This window comes from Heteronotia binoei, chromosome 1, assembly GCF_032191835.1.
Source record: "Heteronotia binoei isolate CCM8104 ecotype False Entrance Well chromosome 1, APGP_CSIRO_Hbin_v1, whole genome shotgun sequence".
In the NCBI taxonomy this organism is placed as follows: Eukaryota; Metazoa; Chordata; class Lepidosauria; order Squamata; family Gekkonidae; genus Heteronotia; species Heteronotia binoei.
This window is the reverse complement of record NC_083223.1, coordinates 282145930-282172020: the sequence shown is the minus strand read 5'-3', so window position 1 is coordinate 282172020 and position 26091 is coordinate 282145930. Positions and strand designations below refer to the sequence as shown.

Below are 26091 nucleotides of genomic sequence, written 5' to 3'. Positions count from 1 at the left end.
CGACTCGCCTGTAGTTTTGAGATGGGGGTGGTTTACGGTGCAAGCCTGCGTCAAATTACTCCAGTCTAAGCCCACGGTAGAGATGTCAATCTCCAGGAGGCAACCCTATGAGCTACAAACCGGAGAGCCCGTTTGGTGTCGTGGTTAAGTGTGCGGACTCTTATCTGGGAGAACCGGAGATTGTGGGCCGCTCTGAGACTCTTCGGAATGGAGGGCGGGATATAAATCCAATATCTTCTTCTACTGGCATGAAATCGCTTGAAATCCACCAGAGAAAGGGCTTTCTCTGTTATGGCCCCTACATGGTGGAAACAGCTGCCGGAGGAGGTGAGGGCCCTGCGGGACCTAGTTCAGTTCCGCAGGGCCTGTGAGACGACCCTCTTCCGGCTAGCCTATACCTAGCTTGAGAACCTAACGCAACTTGCCAGATTTCCTTTATGTATACTTGAATATTTATTAATTTTTAGAGTTTTATCTGTTTTATCTGTTTTAATTGTTTATTCCCTCACATGTTTAAATATTGCTTATTGTTATGTGGGATCTATTGTTGGAAGCCGCCCTGAGCCATTCGTGGGAAGGGCGGGATATAAATTCTAAATAAATAAATAAATAAATAGTTAAAGTTGAGGGCTACAGCATAAATTATTGCGCTCTGGGGCCATTCTTCCTGAGCTATGACAAAAATGTGTGAGCAGGAGGCTAAAAATCTGTGAGCTAGCACACGCTAACTCTGTTTAGAGGGAGCACGGGGAATGGGTTAGGCTTCGTGTAGCATTTGGCTATGAAAACCGCCTTCCTTTGAACGTTCCGTCTCCCTCAAAGTTAGCCTTTTCAGGGGCATGCGTTCTAAGTGTAGCTCCTGCATAAATTCCTCGGCTGCCAGAAAGTTGAGAGATGCCAACCGAAGGATTCCTTTCTCTCGCAGTATTCAGCTTGTACCACAAGATGACCGGGCTCCAGATAGAGGAAGCTGTAGCGAAGTTCTTCCAGGGCAACGCCAAAGTGGGTATCTTGACACTGGGTAAGCACAGCCTCAAGACAGCAGACTTTTCCAACAAAAGGGGTTGAGGGGCTTGCTTCTGCATTGAAGCCGCATTATTCTTACCTAAAGGCCTTTTGTCTCAGTCCAGAATGCAGGTGAAGATTGGCTGTGGAAATGCCCTCTGCGTGTTGTCAGGGGCATTCTTATGTTGGATCGTTTCCCAAGTCCTGTAGCTGAGATTAAGCTAGTGGAATGACAGGAGGCTAGACCACTGGTCCGATCCAGCAGGGCTCTTCTGATGTTCTTATGAAGGCCTCAGCTTCTCTGCCCCGTTGCTGGCCCTCTAGAGGAACTGGTTGGCCACTGTGTGAGACAGGAGGCTGGACTAGATGGACCCTCCCTGGTCTGACCCAGCAGGGCTCTTCTGATGTTCTTCTCAGGGGAAGGCCTCGGCCTCTCTGCCCTGTAGTTGGCCCTCCAGAGGAACTGGTTGGCCCCTGTGTGAGACAGGAGGCTGGACTAGATGGACCCTCACTGGTCTGACCAAGCAGGGCTCTTGTGATGTTCTTCTCAGGGGAAGGCCTTGGACTCTCTGCCCTGTACTTGGCCCTCCAGATGAAGTGGTTGGCCCTGTGTGAGACAGGAGGCTGGACTAGATGGACCCTCACTGGTCTGATCCACAAGGGCTCTTCTGATGTTCTTATGAAGGCTTCAGCTTCTCTGCCCCGTTGCTGACCCTCCAGAGGAACTGGTTGACCACTGTGTGAGACAGGAGGCTGCACTAGATGGACTCTCCCTGGTCTGACCCAGCAGGGCTCTTCTGATGCTCTTCTCAGGGGAAGGCCTCAGCCTCTCTGCCCTGTTGTTGGCCCTCCAGAGGAACTGGCTGGCCACTGTGTGAGACAGGAGGCTGCACTAGATGGACCCTCCCTGGTCTGATCCATCAGAGGTCTTCTGAGGTTCTTACAGGGGTTTAAATAAAAATAAGATCTAGCATCTTTCCCAGTGAGGCAAGCTTAAATCATCTGAAAAGTAAAATGAGGACCAAAGGACTAGTGGGTTCTAAAATTATTCCTGGTGTGGGAAAGGGGGAACAGAGGGACCCCATTTCTCCTCTTGGGATCACACAATAAAATTGATTTACTGTCAGTTTCAAGTCAGATCAAAGAAGATGCTTTCTCTCATGGTGCATAATTATCCTGTGGAACTCACAACCACAAGGATCCTTGCTTAGCTTGTTGTGGGGTGGGAGACAGAAAGCAACTCTAGATGGCCCTTCAGATTTCTTGGAAGTATCTATAGATGCTGGTGGAAAAAGGAGACTGGGTTAGTTGGCTCATGTGTTCTTCTCAAGTCCTTGTGTTCTCTCTCTCTCTCTCTGGTAGTCTCAGTCCTGAGGAACACCCCTCTCTATTTCGCCATCAGACTCCGCCAAGCAATTAAGGTGAGTCTCATTCTGCCCAACTGTCTCTCTAGCATACCTTCCCAGAAAGCAGAGAGGGCAGGTTATTGAAAGGAGATCCCAAGTCATAAGGGGAAAGGCTGAAGGAGCTGGACACGTTTAGCCTGGAGAGTAGGCGGCTGAGAGGTGATAGGATCACCATCTTCAAGTCCTTGAAGGGCTGTCCTAGAGAGGAGGGTGTGGAATTGTTTTTATGGCCCTGGAAGGTCGGACCAGAACCAACAGGTTGAAATTAAATCAGAAGAGTTTCTGGCTCAACCTTAGGAAGAACTTCTTGTTTTTAACAATTTATTAATAACATATGGTTACAATACTTAATTGTCTCTTTTCTTTACTAACCCATATGATATTTCAACCCCCCCTCCAATATTTGACTTCCCCGAAGTTATAAATTTAGATTCAATTATAAAGGTACTGCTAACCAATCAAAGTTCAAAGTTCAATATTTTTCTTTTTCATTAATACTAAAAATTGTCCAGTGTCTTTTACCATTCCATTCTTTCTCCATATATCCTTTAAATTTCTTCCACTCCTTCATGAATAAATCTAAATCATAGTCTCTTAAAGTTTTCGTTAATTGGTCCATCTCACTCCACGATAAAACTTTCACAATCCAATCCCATTTCTTTAGTATTTTTCCCTGTTTCCACAGCTGCGCATACAATGTCCTAGCAGCTGAGAGCAAGTACCAAATTAAAGTCCTGTCTTCCTTTGAAAATTTTTCTAATTGTAATCCAAGCAAAAAAATCTCTGCAGTTTTCTTAAAGTCATAACCCAAAATTTTGGAGATTTCTTGTTGTATCATCTTCCAAAATTCTTTCGCTTTTCCCAAGTCCACCACATGTGAAAGAAAGAACCTTCGTGTTTTCTACATTTCCAACATCTATCCGACATCTTCTTACTCATCCTAGCCAGCTTTTTCGGAGTCATATACCACCTATACATCATCTTAAAACAGTTCTCTTTAATACTCTGACAAGTTGAGATCTTCATCGAGTTCTTCCAAAGGTGCTCCCACGTATCCATTTGTATTTCTCTATTCACATTGATTGCCCATTTGACCATTTGAGACTTTACTACTTCTTCTTCTGTAGACCATTTCAATAATACCGTAATTTATATACTTTTGATATTAATTTTTCATTATCTCCAAGCAGGACCCTTTCCAGTTCTGTTTGCTCACGTCTAATTCCATCCGATTTAATATCATTTTCCATCAAGCTTTTAATTTGTTGCATTTGAAACCAGTCGTACTTATTATTTAACTCTTCTGCAGATTTTAATTCAATTTTGTCTCCTTGAATCTTGAGCAGTTGATTATATGACATCTCTCTTTCTTCATCGGATTCAGCTGTTGTTTTTATTACTTCTGCTGGCACTATCCACAGCGGTTTTCTTTCGTCACCATATTTCTTATATTTTATCCAAGTGTTTAATAAACTGTTTCTGATATAATGGTGAGAGAAAAAAACGTCCATCTTATTCTTCCCATAACACAAATACGCGTGCCAGCCGAATTTATTCCCATGAGCTTCTAACCGTAGAGGTTTTTTATCTAACAGCATTATCCAATCTTTGATCCATGTCAAACAAACCGCATCATGATACAGTCTTAAATCCGGGAGCTGAAAACCACCTCTCTCTTTGGCATCTGTTAAAATCTTCATCTTAATCCTTGGTTTCAACATTAGGAAGAACTTCTTGACTGTTAGAGCGGTTCCTCAGTGGAACAGGCTTCCTTGGGAGATGGTGGGCTCTCCTTCCATGGAGGTTTCTCTCTCTCTCGGCTTGGCTTCGCGAACGAAGATTTAAGAAGGGTGCAGTAGTCCACGTCTGCTGCAGGCTCAATGGTGGCTGACAAGACCAATGCGGGACAGGCAGATCCGGCCACAGTGGCTGCAGGGAAAAGTCTGATTTGGGGTTGGTGCTGTAGCAGTGCGATTCTTCCTCAATCTCCTTTTGTCCTCAAGACCAGCTATGCGTGCGTTCTCAAAGGAAGAGACAGCCTGGTGGATGGTGTGCCTCCATGCTTTGCGATCTGAGGCTAGGTCAGACCACTGGTGATGGTTGATGCGACAGGTGCCAAGGGATTTCTTCAAGGAGTCCTTGTACCTCTTCTTTGGTGCCCCTCTATTTCGATGGCCGGTGGAGAGTTCGCCATACAGGGCAATCTTGGGAAGGCGGTGGTTTTCCATCCTAGAAATATGCCCTGCCCAGCGCAGCTGCGTCTTCAGCAGCAGTGCCTCGATGCTGGTAACCTCTGCCCGCTTGAGGACTTCAGTGTTGGTCACAAAGTCACTCCAGTGGATGTTGAGGATGGTGCGAAGGCAGCGCTGATGAAAGCGCTCGAGGAGTCGCAGGTGATATGGAGGTTTCTAAACAGAGGCTAGATGGCCATCTGACAGCAAGGCTCATTCTGTGAATTAAACCAACCAGAAGAGGCAACCGTATTCCTCGAAGGCAAAAAAAAAAGCAAAAAAATGCTCACGGTCCCAACAGCTATAAATCAGATAATATATTAAAGTAGATATCAAGAAGCAGTAGACAGTGAAATAACAATACTTACGGAGTAAAACATCCCCATGCGCTTTTTACATGTAATTCTTTGGCAGACTCGACTAGAAAGCCAACAGTCCAATGCGGAAAGTCCAGAAACCGACTTGTCAGTTGCAGGGAACTCCTGTTTCGTTTTCTTTTGCTGGACTTTGTTGGGATGCCTGAAGTGATCCCCGCACACAAAATGTCTTCTTCTCCTCCACTTGCACCTGCTAGCATGGCCTTGGGTCAGCCATAGCTCTGGCAGAGGTTGTCCTTGAAAGGGCAGCTGCTGTGAGAGCCCTCTCAGCCCCACCCACCTCACAGGGTGTCTGTTGTGGGGAAGGAAGGTAAAGGAGATTGTGAGCCTCTCTGAGACTCTTCGGAGTGGAGGGAGGGATATAAATCCAATATCTTCATCTACCTCACAGGGTGTCTGTTGTGGGGGAGGAAGGCAAAGGAGATTGTGAGCCGCTCTGAGACTCTTCGGAGTGGAGGGCGGGATATAAATCCAATATCTTCATCTACCTCACAGGGTGTCTGTTGTGGGGGAGGAAGGTAAAGGAGATTGTGAGCCGCTCTGAGACTCTTCGGAGTGGAGGGCGGGATATAAATCCAATATCTTCATCTACCTCACAGGGTGTCTGTTGTGGGGGAGGAAGGGAAAGGAGATTGTGAGCCGCTCTGAGACTCTTCGGAGTGGAGGGCGGGATATAAATCCAATATCTTCATCTACCTCACAGGGTGTCTGTTGTGGGGGAGGAAGGGAAAGGAGATTATGAGCCGCTCTAAGACTCTTCGGAGTGGAGGGCGGGATATAAATCCAATATCTTCATCTACCTCACAGGGTGTCTGCTGTGGGGGAGGAAGGGGAAGGAGATTGTGAGCCGCTCTGAGACTCTTCGGAGTGGAGGGCGGGATATAAATCCAATATTTTCTTCATCTTCTTCCTCTTCTTAGGGAAGGGAGAGAGAAGTGGGGACGGGCAGTGCAGAATCTGAATTTGGTTTAGTTCAGCATCTCTTGGCTTAGTTTTGGAAGGGGGAGGTTGTGCTCAGAGATGGCGTTGAAGGTTGTCATCGAAGAAGTGAGTCTTTTGAATGGTTACCTTTTACTGTTCGCCTGGAAACCCCGCCCCCTTTTAATTTCTCCTTCTTCCTAAAGGGCCCATCTGCCTGCCACAAAACTTTGATCCGCATCCTGGTTTCCCGCAGCGAGACCGATCTCCTCAGCATACGGGCGGAATTCAGAAAGCAATATGGGATGTCGCTCTATTCGTTCATCCGGGTAAGATTTCCCAACTTTGTTTAGGATTTTACTGATGTGGGTGTGGGTGTGTTAGATCAGGGGTCCCCAACCCCCGGGCCGTGGCCTGGTACCGGTCCATGAGCTGTTAGCAACTGAGCTGTGGAGTGAGACAGAGGCAACGCACTGTTCCTTTCCCCTGCCCAGTTGGACAAAAGAGGCAGCGCAACTTCACTCTGAAGCACTACTTCTTTCATTCACCCGGGTCTCGGGCAGGCAGAAGGGGTAGTGCGGCAGTGACCTTCGCCTGCTCCTCATTTAAAGACCTCCCCATGGGCGGCAGGGATGGGGTGTGGGGGCAGCCTGAGGCGGCAAAAACACCAGCACTCCCACCCCCATCAGTCTGTAGAAAAATTGTCTTCCATAAAACCGGTTCTCTGGTGCCAAAAAGGTTGGGGAGCTCTGTGTTGGATGACAGAACTCACATTGGCGGGGGGGGGAGTGGTCAGGTTAGGGTTAAAAGAAAATATGGATAATTCTAGTCCAGTAGTGCAGAGTGGTAAAGCTGCAGTCTTTCAGCCCGAGCTCTGCTCACCACTTGATTTCAATCCCGGTGGAAGCTGGGTTCAGATGGCCGGCTCAAGGTTGACTCAGCCTTCCATCCTTCTGAGGTTGGTAAAGTGAGTACCCAGCTTGCTGGGGGGGAAGTGTAGATGACTGGGGAAGGCCATGGCAAAGCACCCTGTAAAAAGTCTGCCGTGAAAACGTGATGTGACGTAACGCCACGTGGTGCTTGCACAGGGGACTACTTTTTTAGTGTTCTGAGGGCTTTTTTGGTAGCAGGAACTCCTTTGTAGTTCCTGCTACCAAAAAAAGGAATTCCCCTGATGTAGCCAATCCTACTGGAGCTTACAGTAGGCCCTGTAATAAGAGCCTTGTAAGCTCTTGGAGGATTGGCTATATAAGAGGGGCATGGCCTAACATGCAAAGGAGTTCCTGCTACAAAGAAAGCCTTGACTGTTCCTAGTAAGGAGCAGCTGGATGACCTCTAGGGAGCTCATGAGCAAGCCATAAAGGAGCTGTCTTCCTCTGTTTGACCGAGACTTCTGGTATTCCAGGTTCCCTTGCATCATCTCGAGCAAATTCCAAGCCCCTGCTCAGAATCTTGCATTTCCCTGTATTTTAAATTAAAAACTGAGAACATGAGAAACGTAAGGGCTGACCTGACGAAGTCTGCGGGTGGGGCTTCAGTGGGGGCTTGAAAAGGGGTGTCATTGGAGGCTTCTAGTCTTGGCTTCTGCCCTTCCCGCTACACTATACTATCCGGGACTTTTTCTGCCAGCTGTTGAGAGAACTTCTGTGCCGATGCCAGGACTAGAAGCCTCCAATGACACCCCTTTTCAAGCCCCCACTGAAGGTCCTCACAGTCTTCATCAGGAGGAGAAAATAGATCTGCCCTTACGTTTTTCATGTTATCGTTTTTTAATTCTGCATTTAGGTAGGAAAAATCCAACGCATGGTTATAGGATGGGGGAGACCTGTCTTAGCAGTAGTCTGTGCGAAAAGGATCTCGGGGTCTTAGTGGACCATACGCTGAACATGAGAACCACATGATGCGGTGGCTAAAAAGGCAAATGCAATTTTGGGCTGTATCAACAGAAGTATAGTGTCCAGATCACGTGATGTGATGGTATCGCTTTGCTCTGCTCTGGTAAGACCTCACCTGGAGTCTTGTGTTCAGTTTTGGGCACCACATTTTAAGGATTTAGACAAGCTGGAACGGGTCCAGAGGAGGATGACGAAGATGGTGAGGGTTCTGGAGACCAAGACCTATGAAGAAAAGTTGAAGGAGCTGGGCATGTTTAGCCTGGAGAGGAGGCGGCTGAGAGGTGATATGATCACCATCTTCAAGGATTTGAGGGCTGTGCTAGAGAGGATGGTGTGGAATTGCTTTCTGTGGCCTCAGAAGGTAGTTCCAGAACCATCAGGCTGAAATTAAATCAAAAGAGTTTCTGGCTCAACATTAGGAAGAACTTCCTGACCGTTAGAGTGGTTCCACAGTGGAACAGGCTTCCTCCTTGGGAGGTGGTGGGTTCTCCTTCCTTGGATGTTTCTAAACAGAGGCTAGATGGGCATCTGACAGTGATGAAGATCATGTGAATTCAGGGGGAGGTGTTTGTGAGTTTCCTGCATTGTGCAGAGGGTTGGACTAGATGACCTTGGAGGTCTCTCCCATTTCTATGATTCTATGACTGTTAAGAGCGGTTCCTCAGTGGAACAGGCTTCCTCAGGAGGTGGTGGGCTCTCCTTCCTTGGAGGTTTTTCAACAGAGGCTAGATGGCCATCTGACAGCAATAAAGATCCTGTGAATTTAGGGGGAGGGATTTGTGAGTTTCCTGCATTGTGCAGGGGGCTGGACTAGATGACCTTGGAGGTCTCTTCCAATTCTATGATTCTATGACTGTTAAGAGCGGTTCCTCAGTGGACAGGCTTCCTCCTTGGGAGGTGGTGGGCTCTCCTTCCTTGGAGGTTTTTAGACAGAGGCTAGATGGCCATCTGACAGCAATAAAGATCCTGTGAATTTAGGGGGAGGGATTTGTGAGTTTCCTGCATTGTGCAGGGGGCTGGACTAGATGACTTGGAGGTCTCTTCAAATTCTATGATTCTATGACTGTTAAGAGCAGTTCTGCAGTGGAATAGGCTTCCTCCTTGGGAGGTGGTGGGCTCTCCTTCCTTGGAGGTTTTTCAACAGAGGCTAGATGGCCCTCTGACAGCGATGAGGATCCTGTGAATTTAGGGGGAGGTGTTTGTGAGTTTCCTGCATTGTGCAGGAGGCTGGACTAGATGACCTTGGAGGTCTCTTCCAATTCTATGATTCTATGACTGTTAAGAGTGGTTCCTCAGTGGAACAGGCTTCCTCAAGAGGTGGTGGGCTCTCCTTCCTTGGAGGTTTTTCGACAGAGGCTAGATGGCCATCTGACAACAATGAGGACCCTGTGAATTTAGGGGGAGGTGTTTGTAAGTTTCCTGCCTTGTGCAGGGGGCTGGACTAGATGACCCTGGAGGTCCCTTCCAGCTGCATGATGCTATGATGCCTGTCGAACCACTCTTTTATTTCCTTCCAGGCTGAAACGCAAGGCCAGTACCGGGATCTCTTGCTGGGTCTGTGCAGGGCAGAAGATCTCTGAAACCCTCTGGCGAGGGACTGCGATGGACAGAGGCACTCCCCCCTTCAAACACCCACAGGAATTGTTCTCTCCTCCCCACCCTCTGCAGCAGAAGAGAGCCAGAATCCAAGAGCACCTTCGAGTGTAACAAAATTTGTGGCACTTCTTCACATCACCCCCCCCCCCCCCCAGTTAGGCCAGCCCGGGCCACAAGGCTGTGGCCAGCAGTGGGGCCGACAGGGCTCTGCCCCCTTTCAAAAAATAAATTGGCAGCGCCCCCATGAGGGGTGTCCCTTCACCTCCCTCGAGAACCTGTTTCGAGTCCCCCCTCCTCCACGTGCAACTGCTGGAGTGACCTTGGGTCCGTCGTAACTCTCTCAGAGCTCTTCTCTCAAGAGCGGCTTTTGTCAGAACTCTCTCAGCTCCAGCTACCTCACGGGGTGTCTGTTGTGGGGAAGGGAAGGGAAAGGAGATTGTGAGCCGCTTTGAGGCTCCTTCGGGTAGTGAAGGGCAGGGTATAAATCCGATCTCCTCCTCCTCTTCCTCGTCTCCTCCTCCTTCGCTGCCACTAGGCATTCCCCGCTGAGCTCTCTCCGTGACCTTGAATCCATTGCTTCCGGTCGGCCTGACCTGCCTCACAAGACTGTTGTGTGGACAAAATATGGAGGAGAGAACACGTCTTGCTGAGCTTCTGGAGAAGTGTGGGATAAAACATTTGGCAGGGCGACTGGAAAGTAATCAGCGATGCGACTGGGTGGGGGGTGGAATACATTTGCAAAGAGGGCTGGAGCTTGTCCTTCTGGCCACGCCCATTTAACACGCCTCCTTCTCCTTTTTGACGCCGCCCCTCCCTGACATATGACAACTTTATACATAATAATAAAGAAAAATATCGCTGAGCGTGTGCAGAGTGCCTTTCTATTCCCACCACACGACGGCAGCCTTGCCGCTCCTTAGTTAAAAGTCACGGAGCAGATGTTCTGGAGCGGCTATTAGCCACAACCAAGAGATGGAACTACTCTGTCCGGGGCGGTGATGCTGTGTCTTCTTGGTGCTTGGGGGGCAAGAGTAGGAGGGCTTCTGGAGTTCTGGCCCTACTGGTGGACCTCCCGATGGTCCCTGGGTTTTGGCCATTGTGTGACACAGAGTGTTGGAGTGGATGGGCCATTGGCCTGATCCAACAGGGCTTCTCTTACGTTCTTATGTCTGGGGCAGGGATGCTCTGTATTCTTGGTGCTTGGGGGGGCACAGTGGGGGGGGACTTCTAGTGTCCTGGCCCCACTGATGGACCTCCTGATGGCACCTGGGGTTTTTGGCCACTGTGTGACACAGAGTGTTGGACTGGATGTGCCACTGGCCCGAGCCAACATGGCTTCTCTTATGTTCTTATGTCTGGGGCAGTGATGCTCTGGCTTCTTGGTGTTGGGGGGGGCAAGAGTGGGAGGGCTTCTGAAGCTCTGGCCCTACTGATGGACCTTCTGATGGTCCCTGGGTTATGGCCATTGTGTGACACAGAGTGTTGGAATGGATGGGCCATTGGCCTGATCCAACATGGTTTCTCTTATGTTCTTATGTCTGGGGCAGTGACTCTCTATGCTTGGTGCTTTGGGGGGGGCAACAGTGGGAGGGCATCTGGAGTTCTGGCCTTGCTGGTGGACCTCCTGAGGACCCCTGGTTTATTTATTTATTTATATCAGATTTTTGGCCACTGAGTGACATAGTGCTGGACTGGATGGGCCACTGGCCTGATCCAACACGGCTTTTCTTATGTTCTTATGTGACACAGAGTGTTGGACTGGAGGGACCATTGGCCTGATCCAACAGGGCTTCTCTTATGTGACACAGAGTGTTGGACTGGAGGGGCCACCGGCCTGATCCAACACGGCTTTTCTTATGTTCTTATGTGACACAGAGTGTTGGACTGGAGGGACCATTGGCCTGATCCAACAGGGCTTCTCTTATGTTCTTATGTGACACAGAGTGTTGGACTGGAGGGGCCACCGGCTGATCCAACACGGCTTTTCTTATGTTCTTATGTGACACAGAGTGTTGGACTGGAGGGGCCACTGGTCTGATCCAACATGGCTTCTCTTATGTTCTTATGTGACACAGAGTGTTGGACTGGAGGGGCCACTGGCCTGATCCAACATGGCTTCTCTTATGTTCTTATGTGACACAGAGTGTTGGACTGGATGGGCCACTGGCCTGATCCAACACGGCTTTTCTTATGTTCTTAAACACAGAGTCGATTTTGATTAGCACAACCAAGAGTATGTTGAAGGGTTAAATCCCTCTCTCCTTTCCCTGCATGGACCCTGAGGCAAAACGAGGCTGCAAGGCCCAATTATCGTTGGATCTTAGCCTCTGCCGGTTTTTCCTTCTGTTCACCTCTACGGTGGAGCAGCCTCCAGTGGGCACGATCGCTAACATATGAAGCTGCCTTCTACTGAATCAGACCCTTGGTCCATCAAAGTCAGTATTGTCTTCTCAGACTGGCAGCGGCTCCCCAGGGTCTCAAGCTGAGGTTTTTCACACCTATTTGCCTGGATCCTTTTCTGGAGATGCCGGGGATTGAACCTGGGACCTTCTGCTTCCCAAGCAGATGCTCTACCACTGAGCCACCGTCCCTCCCCTGATCGTTCCTCCCCCCAAAACACCCCAACCTGCAATTCTCTCCGTTCTAAAGCCAAGCCCCACTTGAAAGAACCATAGATCAGGTTGCAGGATGGTTTGGAGGAAGAGAATTAGAACACAAGTTTCTTTTCCAAGGTTTTGCATTTTAAAATTTTGGTTTTTTTGGCCCCCGGGGGACGGGGAGACTTTAAATAGAAGTCTTTGAATGTGCCCACGAGGAGAACTTTTCTTCCATGGCAGGTTCTGGCAGTTTGCAAAGGGGGTGCTCGGGGCGCCCGGGCATTGTTGGCATTACAGGACGATGCAGTCCGAATCCTGTTTCTGCCGTGGCCTGCGCTCCCCGGTGGGACGGGCAGGGGACTGTCCTCGCCCCTGAAAGGGAAACAAGAAGCACGGGGATAAGTCAAGAGAGCTCAGGTGCTTTTTTCTTCCAAGAAAGGGACGGCTGCGGATGCTGAAATGGATCAGGACAAAATGGATCAGGGTGAGGAGACAGGGTGCACGGAAGGAGGTAAAGCACGAGCTAATACCCACAGATCACGAGCTGGGGCTAAGATATGGGTGGCTAAAATGTGGCTCTTTCACACATATTGTGTAGCTCTCCAAGCCCCCAGTGGCCCATCAGCCAGCTTGGAGAAGGCATCTGTCTCTTCAAATCACTTCTCCAAGCTAGGCCAGCCAGCAGCTTGGAGAATGCATTTAGAGATAAAGTTGCTTTCTTTCCACTTCTCTCTTCCTCTTCCTCCACCCATATGCCTGCCTGCCTTCCTTCATCAGTGGCTTTTAGCCCCAGGGTATTGTTGGAACTCTCTGTCTGGGGCAACGATGCTCTGTATTCTTGGTGCTTGGGGGGGTGGGTCGGGGTCACAGTGGGAGGGCTTCTAGTGACCTTGCCCCACTGGTGGACCTACTGATGGCATCTGGGAGTATTTTTTTGGCCACTGTGTGACACAGAGTGTTGGACTGGATGGGCCGTTGGCCTGATCCAGCATAGCTTCTCTTATCTTCTTATGGTTACAATCATAGCTAGCTTCAAGAGGGGATTGGATAAACATCTGGAGCAGAGGTCCATCAGTGGCTATTAGCCACAGTGTATTGTTGGAACTCTTTGTCTGGGGCTAGTGATCCTCTGTATTCTTGGTGCTTGGGGGGGCTCAGTGGGAGGGCTTCTAGTGTCCTGGCCCCACTGGTGGACCTCCTGATGGCACCTGGTTGTTTTGGCCACTGTGTGACACAGAGTGTTGGACTGGATGGCCATTGGCCTGATCCAACATGGCTTCTCTTATGTTCTTTTGTCTGGGGCAGTGATACTCTGTATTCGGCCCTCGTGATGGTCCCTGGGTTTTGGTCAATGTGTGACACAGAGTGTTGGAATAGATGGGCCATTGGCCTGATCCAACAGGGCTTCTCTTATGTTCTTATGTGACACAGAGTGTTGGGCTGGAGGGGCCACTGGCCTGATCCAACATGGCTTCTCTTATGTGACACAGAGTGTTGGGCTGGAGGGGCCATTGGGCTGATCCAACATGGCTTCTCTTATGTTCTTATGTGACACAGAGTGTTGGACTGGATGGCCCATTGGCCTGATCCAACATGGCTTCTCTTATATTCTTATGTGACACAGAGTGTTGGAATAGATGGGCCATTGGCCTGATCCAACAGGGCTTTTCTTATGTTCTTATGAGACACAGAGTGTTGGACTGGACAGGCCACTGGCCTGATCCAACAGGACTTCTCTTATGTTCTTATGTGACACAGAGTGTTGGGCTGGAGGGGCCATTGGGCTGATCCAACAGGGCTTCTCCTATGTTCTTATGTGTGACACAGAGTGTTGGACTGGAGGGGCCACTGGCCTGATCCAACATGGCTTCTCTTATATTCTTATGTGACACAGAGTGTTGGAATAGATGGGCCATTGGCCTGATCCAACAGGGCTTTTCTTATGTTCTTATGAGACACAGAGTGTTGGACTGGACAGGCCACTGGCCTGATCCAGCATGGCTTCTCTTCTGTTCTTATGTGACACAGAGTGTTGGGCTGGAGGGGCCACTGGCCTGATCCAACATGGCTTCTCTTATATTCTTATGTGACACAGAGTGTTGGAATAGATGGGCCATTGGCCTGATCCAACAGGGCTTTTCTTATGTTCTTATGAGACACAGAGTGTTGGACTGGACAGGCCACTGGCCTGATCCAACAGGGCTTCTCTTATGTTCTTATGTGACACAGAGTGTTGGGCTGGAGGGGGCCACTGGCCTGATCCAACATGGCTTCTGTTATGTTCTTATGTGACACAGAGTGTTGGGCTGGAGGGGCCACTGGCCTGATCCAACAGGGCTTCTCTTATGTTCTTATGTGACACAGAGTGTTGGGCTGGAGGGGCCACTGGCCTGATCCAGCAGGGCTTCTCTTATGTTCTTATGTGGACACAGAGTGTTGGACTGGATGGGCCACTGGCTGATCCAGCATGGCTTCTCTTATGTTCTTATGTGACACAGAGTGTTGGACTGGAGGGGCCACTGGCCTGATCCAACATGGCTTCTCTTATGTTCTTATGTGACACAGAGTGTTGGGCTGGTAGGGGGCCACTGGCCTGATCCAACAGGGCTTCTCTGTATGTTCTTATGTGACACAGAGTGTTGGGCTGGAGGGGGCCACTGGCTGATCCAACATGGCTTCTCTTATGTTCTTATGTGACACAGAGTGTTGGGCTGGAGGGGCCACTGGCCTGATCCAACATGGCTTCTCTTCTGTTCTTATGTGACACAGAGTGTTGGGCTGGAGGGGCCATTGGCCTGATCCAACATGGCTTCTCTTATGTTCTTATGTGACACAGAGTGTTGGGCTGGAGGGGCCACTGGCCTGATCCAACATGGCTTCTCTTATGTTCTTATGTGACACAGAGTGTTGGGCTGGAGGGGCCACTGGCCTGATCCAACATGGCTTCTCTTCTGTTCTTATGTGACACAGAGTGTTGGGCTGGAGGGGCCATTGGCCTGATCCAGCAGGGCTTCTCTTATGTTCTTATGTGACACAGAGTGTTGGGCTGGAGGGGCCACTGGCCTGATCCAACATGGCTTCTCTTCTGTTCTTATGTGACACAGAGTGTTGGGCTGGAGGGGCCATTGGCCTGATCCAGCAGGGCTTCTCTTATGTTCTTATGTGACACAGAGTGTTGGACTGGATGGGCCACTGGCCTGATCCAACAGGGCTTCTCTTATGTTCTTATGTGACACAGAGTGTTGGGCTGGAGGGGCCATTGGCCTGATCCAACATGGCTTCTCCTTCTGTTCTTATGTGACACAGAGTGTTGGGCTGGAGGGGGCCCACTGGCCTGATCCAACAGGGCTTCTCCTATGTTCTTATCATGCTGGAACCAGGTGGGAAATTCATTCCACTTTTCCGCTCCCCCTGTGGGGGGTGGCAGACAGACACAGCCGTGGCCCTGTTCCCCAGGCACCCCAAGGAAAGACAGTGGGTGAAAAGACAGTGGGGGCAAACTGGGGTCCAGAGAAGCCCCCCACCTGACCCACGCTACCTGTGCCGGGGGGGGGTGGCCGGGGAGGGCTGCTGGTACTCCTCCTGCTGCAGCCGCTGGGCCAACTCGAGGTCGCTCAGCACGGCCCCCCCTTGCTGCTGCTGCAGAGACAAGGCGATCATGTAGTCCTGGGGGAGAAAAAAAGATTGAGGGGGGTCAGCAACAACAAAAACAGGTAACCAGGAGCAAATGGCCCGTAGGAGCGCAGAGAAGATTGTATTGGATTTATATTCCGCCCTCCATTCTGAATTTCAGAGTCTCAGAGCAGCTCACAATCTCCTATGTCTTCCTCCCCCACAACAGACACCCTGTGAGGTGGGTGGGGCTGAGGGGAGCTCTGACAGCAGCTGCTCTTTCAAGGACAACCTCCGCAAGAGCTATGGCTGACCCAAGGCCATTCCAGCAGCTGCAAGTGGAGGAGTGGGGATTCAAACCCGGTTCTTCCAGATAAGAGTCCGCACACTTCACCACTACACTAAACAGGCTCTCAAAAGGTATGTGGGGCTGAGGGAGCTCTCCAAGAAGCTGCCCCTTCAAGGACAACTGCCCTGTTGTTGGCCCTCCAAAGGAACTGGTTGGCCACTGTGTGAGACAGGAGGCTGGACTAGATGGACCCTCCCTGGTTTCACTCAGCAGGGCTCTTCTGAGGCTCTTCTCAGGGGAAGGCCTCAGCCTCTCTACCATGTTTTTGGCCCTCCAGAGGAACTGGTTGGCCACTGTGTGAGACAGGAGGCTGGACTAGATGGACCCTCCCTGGTCTGACCCAGCAGGGCTTTTCTGATGCTCTTCTCAGGGGAAGGCCTCGGCCTCTCTGCCCTGTTGCTGGCCCTCCAGAGGAACTGGCTGGCCACTGTGTGAGACAGGAGGCTGGACTAGATGGACCCTCCCTGGTCTGATCCAGCAGGGCTCTTCTGATGTTCTTCTCAGGGGAAGGCCTCAGCCTCTCTGCCCTGTTGTTGGCCCTCCAGAGGAACTGGTTGGCCACTATGTGAGATGGGATGCTGGACTAGATGGACCTTCCCTAGTCTGACCCAGCAGGGCTCTTCTGATGTTCTTCAAGTACTAACCCTGCCCTTTATTCGGACTCTCAAAGCAGCTCACAATCTCCTTTCCCTCCCTCTCCCCACAGCAAACACCCTGTGAGGGAGGTGGGGCTGAGAGAATTCTGACAGAACCGTGACTGGCGCAAGGTCACCCAGCAGGTGCAAAGTGGCGGAATGGGGAAAATCAAACGTGGTCCTCTCGATCAGAGCCCGACACTCTTGACCACCATGCCCCCGCTGGCTCCTTGTATGGGTGTCTTTACCTGGTCCACCTGCCTCTGGTTTGCTTGCTGCTCCCTTGGGGAGCCGCCGGCGGCCTCCTTCTCCAGGGCGTGGCTGAGGTGGAACTCGGCGTCGCAGAAGCAGCTGTCCCGTCCACGTTGTGGAGGCTTTCCCAGACCACTTGCTCCTCGTGCAGGAAGCCTTGGTCCGTCACCAGGAGGTATAAGTGGCTCTGGAAGGGAGGAGGCCACAAAGAGGCGACTGTCAATCGGGTGGGGGGGTCGTTTGTTAGGCAAGTGCCGTTCGCAGGAAGTGGCAGTTTGCAGAAAAAAACTGAAATAATACATATGCTTATGTCAACAGCACGCTGGGCCTAGGGCGCCGGCCCTGGAGGGGGTGTCAAATTGGGCGCCTCCACCTTTTGTTAAAAGAACAAGGAAATCCTTCCCTTCCTCGAATCACTGCTGTCTTCCCCCCTTGCCTTGCTGCCGCTTCCCCTGACCTCCTTCCCCCTCCCTCCCCTCTCCCCAGTTGCTGCCATTTCTCCCCGCCTCCTTCCCCACCCCAACTGCTGGGCTGTGAAGGGGGCAGTTGGGGGACGCGGTGGTGGAGGGGGGGGGGGCACTGCAGGCCGTATGCCCGGGCAGGCCTGATCGCGTGTATTATCATTGCTACAAATTGGATAGTTAAATCTAAGCCCTCCATTTCGACATGGTCACCAAAAAACAATGCAAAAGTACAATGGCAGCACAATATATGGAATACCAAAATATCAAAAATATTGTGCAAAAACACTCTTGACTAGTATGTACAAAATTAAGTAACTTATATTATATCATCTAATAAACAGCCTACAAAAGTAGGCATACATTCATATTCATCCAGTAGAAATCAAAGACAAAGAGGAGTCTCGAATACAGTATTACAGGAGAGGACCCCACACAGTCTCTTAATTTTCCAAACAGAGTACTGAGACTCAACAATAAAGTTCCACAGGAGTCCCTCCATTGCTTGTTGACTTCTGAAGGAAAAGTTACTTAATTTTGTACATACTAGTCAAGAGTGTTTTTGCACAATATTTTTGATATTTTTGTACTCTATTTCGACATGGCAAAACTGGCTCTCGGATTGTTTTATAACGTATATAAAATATTGATTAATTTGTCTATGAGGGAGGGATTTGGCCCTCTCTACTCACGAGTTGCTGCAACTTCTTCACAGCAACACAGACACCCCCATCCCAAGAGGAAGCCCTTTCAATCGGGAGACTGGAGCCTCCAGAGGCGGAAAGGGGGCGGGGGCCTTTCCCCCCCCTCCCCGCCGGCCAGCTGACTGGGGGCGCGGGAAGGAGTCTGGGAAAGCGCAAGAACCCCCCGCTGGGACCTGGGGATTGGCAAGCCTATCTCTTGAGGCTACCCCATCATCAACGCTCCCTCTGATCCGTGGAGCCTTGTGAGCAAAAATTCTACTTGGTGAGTGACTGGCATTAAAGCGGTAAGCTACTGCAGAGATGAGTGTGCTCTGGGGCCATTGTTCCTGGGCTAAGACGAAAATGCGTGAGCCGGAGGCGAAAAAAACGGTGAGCCAGGTCACGCCTAACTCAGCTTAGAGGGAGCCCTGCCATCACCCCAGTTGTTTATTTATTTTTACAAGTATTTCTTTTTAAAAAGAGAGAACAGCTCCACAAAATTATGAATGACATAGAATCACGGAATCAGAGACTCGGAAGGGACCCCCCCGGGGTCATCTAGCCCAACCCTCCCTGAACATTGCAGGAACTTCACAAATACCTCCCCCCCACACACATCCCCTGCTCCATGCCCAGAAGTTGGCAAAAAAGGGGGGGAAACCCTCCAAGATCCCTGGCTAAACTGGCCTGGAGAAAAATCACCAAAGTGGCGGCCAGCATTTCGCCTGGGCGTGTATGAAAGGGCTACAAGAACTGAGCCCGGATGCAACCCTTCCTGCCCTCTCCCTCTCATCATCTGCCTAATTCACAGGATCCTCATCGCTGTCAGGCGGCCATCTAGCCTCTGTTGAAAAACCTCCAAGGAAGGAGAGCCCACCACCTCCCAAGGAGGAAGCATGGTCCACTGAGGAACCGCTGAACCGCTCTGTTGCAGGACTTGGGTCTTCTGACCTGCAAGAGAGCGTCTGGTCGATCTAGGAGTGAGATTGACTGGAATCAGGACCGGGGGTGCTGACTGGCCAGCAGAAGGGGCGGTGGGGTTGCTGTCAGTAGTACACTGTGAGAAAAGGGAGTGGGGAGACCCATTTTCACACACCTCTGGCTGGTTTCTGCCCTTTCCCAGACAACTTCCACCTACTGTAGAACCTGCAATGGTTTCTTGAGGGCCAGTGTCTTCCTGAAGAGTAGGGCTCCCTGATTGTTTAACCAGCAGCCATTCCACCAGATTGAGCCAAACAGCAGGAGGTTAAAGTTATTTAACAGAAGTGTAATGATTGTGGGGTTTGTTAATCGGCTCTCCCTCATTCCAGTGAAAGGGTTTTCCACCAAAGAATGAGGAGGACTAGAGAGCAACCACGTTTTGTGTCCTTAAGTCAGTATGTGGTTGCATTTCTCCTTCCGGATTTCCTTCTTCCCAGGAGGAGGTGTTCTGTTTGGTTCCACCTCTGAAGGCAGCCATTTTGGATTTGGCTCCACCTCTGAAGGCAGCCATTTTGGGTTGTTTGTAACCACCGCCTCTCAAAGTGCCAGAAGTGCCGGCAGCCTCAAAAAGATGGGCCACGGCCCTGGGAAAACATCAGAGGCGACACTTGCCTTGTGCTTTATCATGGTGCTGAAGTGGTTGTTCCTGAAGAAGACGCTCAGCTCTCCCTCTTTCACCGTGGAGGTCAGCTCACACAAGCCGTGGTAGGTCAGCTGAGAGGCTGTGGACTCCAGAAACTGCTCTGCTATCAGCCCTGAAAAAGGGAAAAAGAACAGAAGAACTGGATCAGACCAGTGGTCTATCTAGTCTAGCTTCTTGTCTCACAAAGTGGCCAACCAGAGAGAGCGAGGCCTTCCCCTGAGAAGAACCGTGAGGCCCCATCTGCCCACCACCAGCCTTCCCCTTAAGAGCCTCAGAAGAGCCCTGCTGGATCAGACCAGGGAGGGTCCTTCAAGTTCAGCTTCCTGTCTCACACAGTGGCCAACCAGTTCCTCTGAAGAGCCAACAACAGAACAGAGAGGTCGAGGCCTTTCCCTGAGAAGAACCTCAGAAGAGCCCTGCTGGGTCAGACCAGTGAGGGTCCATCTCGTCCATCCTCCAATCTCACACAGTGGCCAGCCAGTTCCTCTGGAGGGCCAGCAACAGGGCAGAGAGGCTGAGGCCTTCCCCTGAGAAGAACATCAGAAGAGGCTTGCTGGGTCAGACCAGGGAGGGTCCATCTAGTCCAGCCTCCTGTCTCACACAAGGGCCAGCCAGTTCCTCTGGAGGGCCAACAAAAGGGCAGAGAGGCCGAGGCCTTCCCCTGAGAAGAACCTCAGAAGAGCCCTGCTGGGTCAGACCAGGGAGGGTCCATCTAGTCCAGCCTGTCTCACACAGGGGCCGACCAGCTGCCCTGTAGGACTGGACAAACAGGGCACAGAGGCTGAGGAATAGTAAATGTTCTGTAGGAGACAGGGTTGAAAATAACCACACTGAAAACCCAGACTAAGGGAAGATACTGCTTGAAGGATACCTCTGCCTACCTCAAGCTAGCATGGTGCAGGGGTTAGTGTCAAGACTAGGTTTTCGGAGACCCCAGATTCAAATCCCCAGAACACTCACTTGGGTGACCTTGGCCAGTCTTTCTCTCCCTGTCTAGCCTCCCCTGCAGGGTTCTTAGGAGAATAAGGGTGGGGAAGGGAAACCCATCGGTGTTATCCTTAGGAAGGGTGGGTAAAAAGTATGGTAGACCAAGGTGGTCACTGACACAATTCCTGGTACCCACCAAGTAGAATTTGGGCAGGGCCAAATGGGAGTTTTGTCTAGCGAGGCTTCCGATTGGCCACTGGAGATTTCATCGGCTGTACAAATTTTTTAAAAAGTTGCTTTGCCACCAGAGGAGGAGGATCTTTGCTGCATGACTTCGGAAGGCAAGCTCCTGCCGCCATTTTGTGGCTGGCTCCGCCTCCTGCAGCTGCCATTTTCTCACATCCTTATTGCAGCCATTTTATCGCATCAACCACGCTGTGCCGGAATTCCACCCATAAGAACATGAGAGAAGCCTTGTTGGATCAGGCCAATGGCCCATCCAGTCCAATACTCTGTCACACAGTGGCCACAACCTAGGGCTGTGAAGTCCCTACATTGGGTCGGCGAGGGGAACCTCGGCCTACATCGCTGGCGCAATGACGTCACCCAGAAGTGACATCATCAAAATGGCAAGAAGTGCGCGGGGCTACTCTAGGCATTTTCCTGGAAAACTCTATGGTTTTCCCCAGACGCTCTAGCCATTTGAAGAAGATGAAGATAGAAGATATTGGATTTATATCCCGCCCTCCACTCCGAAGAGTCTCAGAGCGGCTCACAATCTCCTTTACCTTCCTCCCCCACAACAGACACCCTGTGAGGTAGATGAAGATATTGGATTTATATCCTGCCCTCCACTCCGAAGAGTCTCAGAGCGGCTCACAATCTCCTTCCCCTTCCTCCCCCACAACAGACACCCTGTGAGGTGGGTGGGGCTGGAGAGGGCTCTCACAGCAGCTGCCCTTTCAAGGACAACCACTGCCAGAGCTATGGCTGACCCAAGGCCATGCTAGCAGGTGCAAGTGGAGGAGTGGGGAATCAAACCTGGTTCTCCCAGATAAGAGTCCGCACACTTAACCACTACACCAAACTGGCTCTACAATGGGTACCATAGAGTTTTACCTCCCAAATGGCTAGAGCGTCTGGGAAATCCATAGAGTTTTCCTGGAAACGCCTAGAGCAGCCCACACGCGTGTCACCATTTTGATGACGTCACTTCCGGCTGACGTCATTGCGTCGTGCACGCACTTGGTGCGAAAGTCCCCCACTACGGAACTTGGCAACCTCACCCAAACCCAGGGGCCATCAAGAGGTCCACCAGTGGGGCCGGGACTTCAGAAGCCCTCCTACTGTTGCCCCCCAAGCACCAAGAAGACAGAATTCACTGCCCCAGACATAAGAGAAGCCATGTTGGATCAGGTCAATGGCCCATTCAGTCCAACAGTGGCCAAAACCCAGGTGCCATCAGGAGGTCCATCAGTGGGGCCAGAATTCCAGAAGCCCTCCTACTGCTGCCCCCCAAACGCCAAGAAGACAGTGCATCATTGCCCCAGACAGAGAGTTCCAACTCCCAACGATACACTGTGGCTAGCAGCCACTGATGGACCCAGAGGCTCAAAAAAGTCAGGGCCCCCTGTGCTAGACAGGTAAATCAAGTTCTACACAGAGAGGCGGCATGCAAAGCTCGAGTTTCACACTTCTCCAGCTCCACTAGTTGCAGACGTTTCTCTCACAAACGTGGGCGTAGCCCGAGAATAACCAGCTCGCGGGAGTTTTCCCACGCCCTGCTGCAGGGGCCAAAAACGCTTTCAAAACAGGTGCATGCATATAGATCCTCATACAAATTCATGGACGGTGGCTCTTTCTTCGCCTGTGGGAGCACAGACAGGCCGGAGGGAACGCGCCACCACAGATTTAAATCTGAACAGGTTTAAATAAACACAGGTTTAAATAAGAACACTTCTCATCACCCCTGTGTCTAGCTGAGAACTCTCTGTCAACAGTCAGAGGAGTCAGCCGTGTGAGCCTGTTGCTGAAAAATAATCAAGAGTCCAGTAGCAGCGGTAAGGCTACCAAATTGTACTGCAGCATAAAGCTTTCAAAAAACGCAGCTCTCTTCGTCAGACGCACGCAGCACCTGACGAAGAGAGCTGCGTTTCTCGAAAGCGTATCCTTCATACAATAAAAGCCCCTTTCGTGGTGGCAAAATGGAGCACCCTGATTGGTTGGGACTGTACTTCGGCCCATCAGACCACCAATCGAGGTCTGTTGTGTTCCACTGGTGGAGGACTGAGGCACTGCTTCACAGAGGAAGAAAGAAAGCCTTCCATTGATTGGCAGACAGAGGGAAGAGAGAAACTGCCAGAGAAAGCCATCTCTCGATCGGCTGAGGGCTCCTGGGTCTTCCTGGTGAGTGTGTGAAAGGAAGAGAAGCAGCAGAGTCCCTCTGTTTGAAAACTTCCACCCCTTAGGCTGCTCCTAGGATTGCCAGGTCCAATTCAAGAAACACCTGGGGACGTTGTGGGTGGAGCCAGGAGATTTTGGGGGTGGAGCCAGGAAATATGGGGGTGGAGCCAGGAGCAAGGTTGTGAGAAACATGATTGCACTCCAAAGAATTCTGGCTATCACATATTAAAGGGACTGCACACCTTTTAAATGCCTTCCCTCCATTGGAAATAATGAAGGATAGGAGCACTTTCTTTTGGGGCTCACAGAATTGGACCCCTTGGTCTAATCTTTTTGAAACTTGAAAGGTGTTTTGAAGAGAGGCACAAGACACTATGCTGCCAATTTTGTGCCTCTACCTCAAAAAACACCCCCCCCGAGCCCCAGATACCAGCGTTTACAATTGAAATACCCCAAATGGTTACATCTAGCAGCTCCAGTGAGTCAATTGCTCCAGTGAGATCACGAGAGTGTGTGTGTGCTGTGTTTAATTTAGCTGCTTTGTGTGTGTGTGTGCGCATGTTCAGTTTTGTTTAATGGAATAACTACCTTCTTCTGGGGTATGGGGAAATGAAGACAGTATTCAGTGGAAGTGCAGTACTGTATTTTTGTTTCGGGGAGGAATGAGAAAGTCTCCTGGCTCTGCCCCTTATAGGGTTGGCAAGTCCCCAGCTTCCCATAGCAGGGGACTATCGCACGTGCGCCTCGCAATGACATCACTCGGAAGTGACGTCATCAAAAATGGTGGCGCCGCTCTAGGCGTTTCCAGGAAAACTACGGTTTTCCCGGACGCTCTAGCTGTTTAGGAGGTTAAAACTCTATGGTACCTATTGTACCATAAAGTTTTCCCTCCCAAGTAGCTAGAGCGTCCGGGGAAACCATAGAGTTTTCCTGGAAACGCCTAGAGCGGCCCCGCCATTTTGATGACGTCACTTCCGGGTGACGTCATTGCGCCAGCGATGTAGGGGGAGGTTCCTCCCGGGTGGGGGATTCCCCACCCAGACTGGGGGCTTGGCAGCCCTATCCTCCAGAGTCTCCCAGCTCCACCCCGAAGTCCCCAGGTTCTTTCTGAGTCTTGGTGCTTGGGAGGGGCAACAGTGGGAGGGCTTCTAGTGTCCTGGCTCCACTGAAGGACCTCCTGATGGCACCTGGGTTTTTTTGGACACTGTGTGACACAGAGTGTTGGACTGGAGGGGCCATTGGCCTGATCCAACAGGGCTTCTCTTATGTTCTTGTGTCTGGGGCAGCGATGCTCTGTCTTCTCAATGCTTGGGGGGGCACAGTGGGAAGGCTTCTAATGTCCTGGCCCCACTAGTGGACCTCCTGATGGCCCCTGGGTTTTTTTGGCCACTGTGTGATACACAGTGTTGGACAGGATGGGCCATTGGCCTGATCCAACAGGGCTTCTCTTCTGTTCTTAAACTATCTTTGAGCAGCAGCTGAGGTGGGTGGGCTAGAGACCAAATCCTGATCAGTTACCCCCTACAAAATAACCACCTCTGATTCCTGGCTAACCAGCGCAGTCCAGCGGCTCTTACCTTCTGTCACCAAATTGGGGTCCTTGGAGTGTTTGCAGGTGATAATCTTCTCCACCAGCTGGTTGTAGCTCAGTTTGCCAATGGCTTGGGCCACCTCTACTAACTGAGGAGAGACAATATCGGAAATATGTTGAGTTCCGGATTGCTACGGAAGGGATAGCCTACAGCAGGGGTAGCCAGCGGTAGCTCTCCAGGGTTTTTTTTTGCCTACAACTCCCATCAGCCCCAGCCAGCATGGCCAATGTATCAATATACCCCGCCTTTTGCAGATGACACTAAATTGTTCAGGGTGGTGAGAAGCAGAGAGGATTGTGAGGCACTCCAAAGGGATCTGTTGAGGCTGGGTGAGTGGGCGTCAACATGGCAGATAAGGCTCAATGTGGCCAAGTGCAAAGTAATGCACATTGGGGCCAAGAATCCCAGCTACAAATACAAGTTGATGGGGTGTGAACTGGCAGAGACTGGCCAAGAGAGAGATCTTGGGGTCGTGGTAGATAACTCACTGAAAATGTCAAGACAGTGTGCGTTTGCAATAAAAAAAGGCCAACACCATGCTGGGAATTATTAGGAAGGGAATTGAAAACAAATCAGCCAGTATCATAATGCCTCTGTATAAATCGATGGTGCGGTCTCATTTGGAATACTGTGTGCAGTTCTGGTTACTGCACCTCAAAAAGGATATTATAGCACTGGAAAAAGTCCAGAAAAGGGCAACTAGAATGATTAAAGGGTTGGAACACTTCCCCTATGAAGAATGGTTAAAATGCTTGGGGCTCTTTAGCTTGGCGAAATGTCGACTGCGGGGTGACATGATAGAGGTTTACAAGATCATGCACGGGATGGAGAAAGTAGAGAAAGAAGTCCTTTTCTCCCTTTCTCACAATACAAGAACTCGTGGGCATTCAATGAAATTGCTGAGCAGTCAGGTTAAAACGGATAAAAGGAAGTCCTTCTTAACCCAAAGGGTGATTAACATTCACTGCCACAGGAGTGGAATTCACTGCCCCAGGAGGTGGTGGCGGCTACAAGCATAGCCAGCTTCAAGAGGGGATTGGATAAAAATATGGAGCAGAGGTCCATCAGTGGCTATTAGCCACAGTATATATATATATTCGGCCACTGTGTGACACAGAGTGTTGGACTGGGTGGGCCACTGGCCCGATCCAACATGGCTTCTCATGTTCTTATATAACACAGAGTGTTGGACTGGAGGGGCCATTGGCCTGATCCAACATGGCTTCTCTTATGTTCTTATGTGACACAGAGTGTTGGACTGGGTGGGCCACTGGCCCGATGCAATATGGCTTCTCTTATGTTCTTATATAACACAGAGTGTTGGACTGGAGGGGCCATTGGCCTGATCCAACATGGCTTTTCTTATGTTCTTACGCCTTGTAATAAATGCTTATCCAAACACATGGAGAGTCATAATTATTGAAGGAAAACCTTGACAGAACCTGACAGCAGCAGCAAAACCACCTCTGGACATCTCTTGCCTTGAAAACCCTGCAACATTCTTGGTACCGGGGACCGGCCCCAGGGT

At 50.6% G+C, this 26091-nt stretch overlaps 2 protein-coding genes across 2 annotated transcripts in view; one reads left to right on the top strand and one right to left on the bottom strand.

Moving 5' to 3' along the window:
* The window catches only part of LOC132587509 (annexin A9-like), a 31346-nt gene extending 21906 nt beyond the window's left edge, over positions 1–9440 (top strand). Inside the window, exons 9-12 of the mRNA XM_060259821.1 lie at positions 908–1021; positions 2368–2426; positions 6144–6266; positions 9350–9440. Coding sequence (XP_060115804.1) covers positions 908–1021; positions 2368–2426; positions 6144–6266; positions 9350–9412 — 359 coding nt within the window. The 3' untranslated portion in view covers positions 9413–9440. The remainder of the gene's footprint in view (positions 1–907; positions 1022–2367; positions 2427–6143; positions 6267–9349) is intronic.
* A 2695-nt stretch (positions 9441–12135) lies between these two features.
* The window catches only part of LOC132587403 (ubiquitin carboxyl-terminal hydrolase MINDY-1-like), a 33109-nt gene continuing 19153 nt past the window's right edge, over positions 12136–26091 (bottom strand). Inside the window, 6 exon segments of the mRNA XM_060259729.1 lie at positions 12136–12397; positions 15564–15691; positions 16870–16970; positions 16973–17060; positions 19611–19753; positions 24549–24651. Coding sequence (XP_060115712.1) covers positions 12136–12397; positions 15564–15691; positions 16870–16970; positions 16973–17060; positions 19611–19753; positions 24549–24651 — 825 coding nt within the window.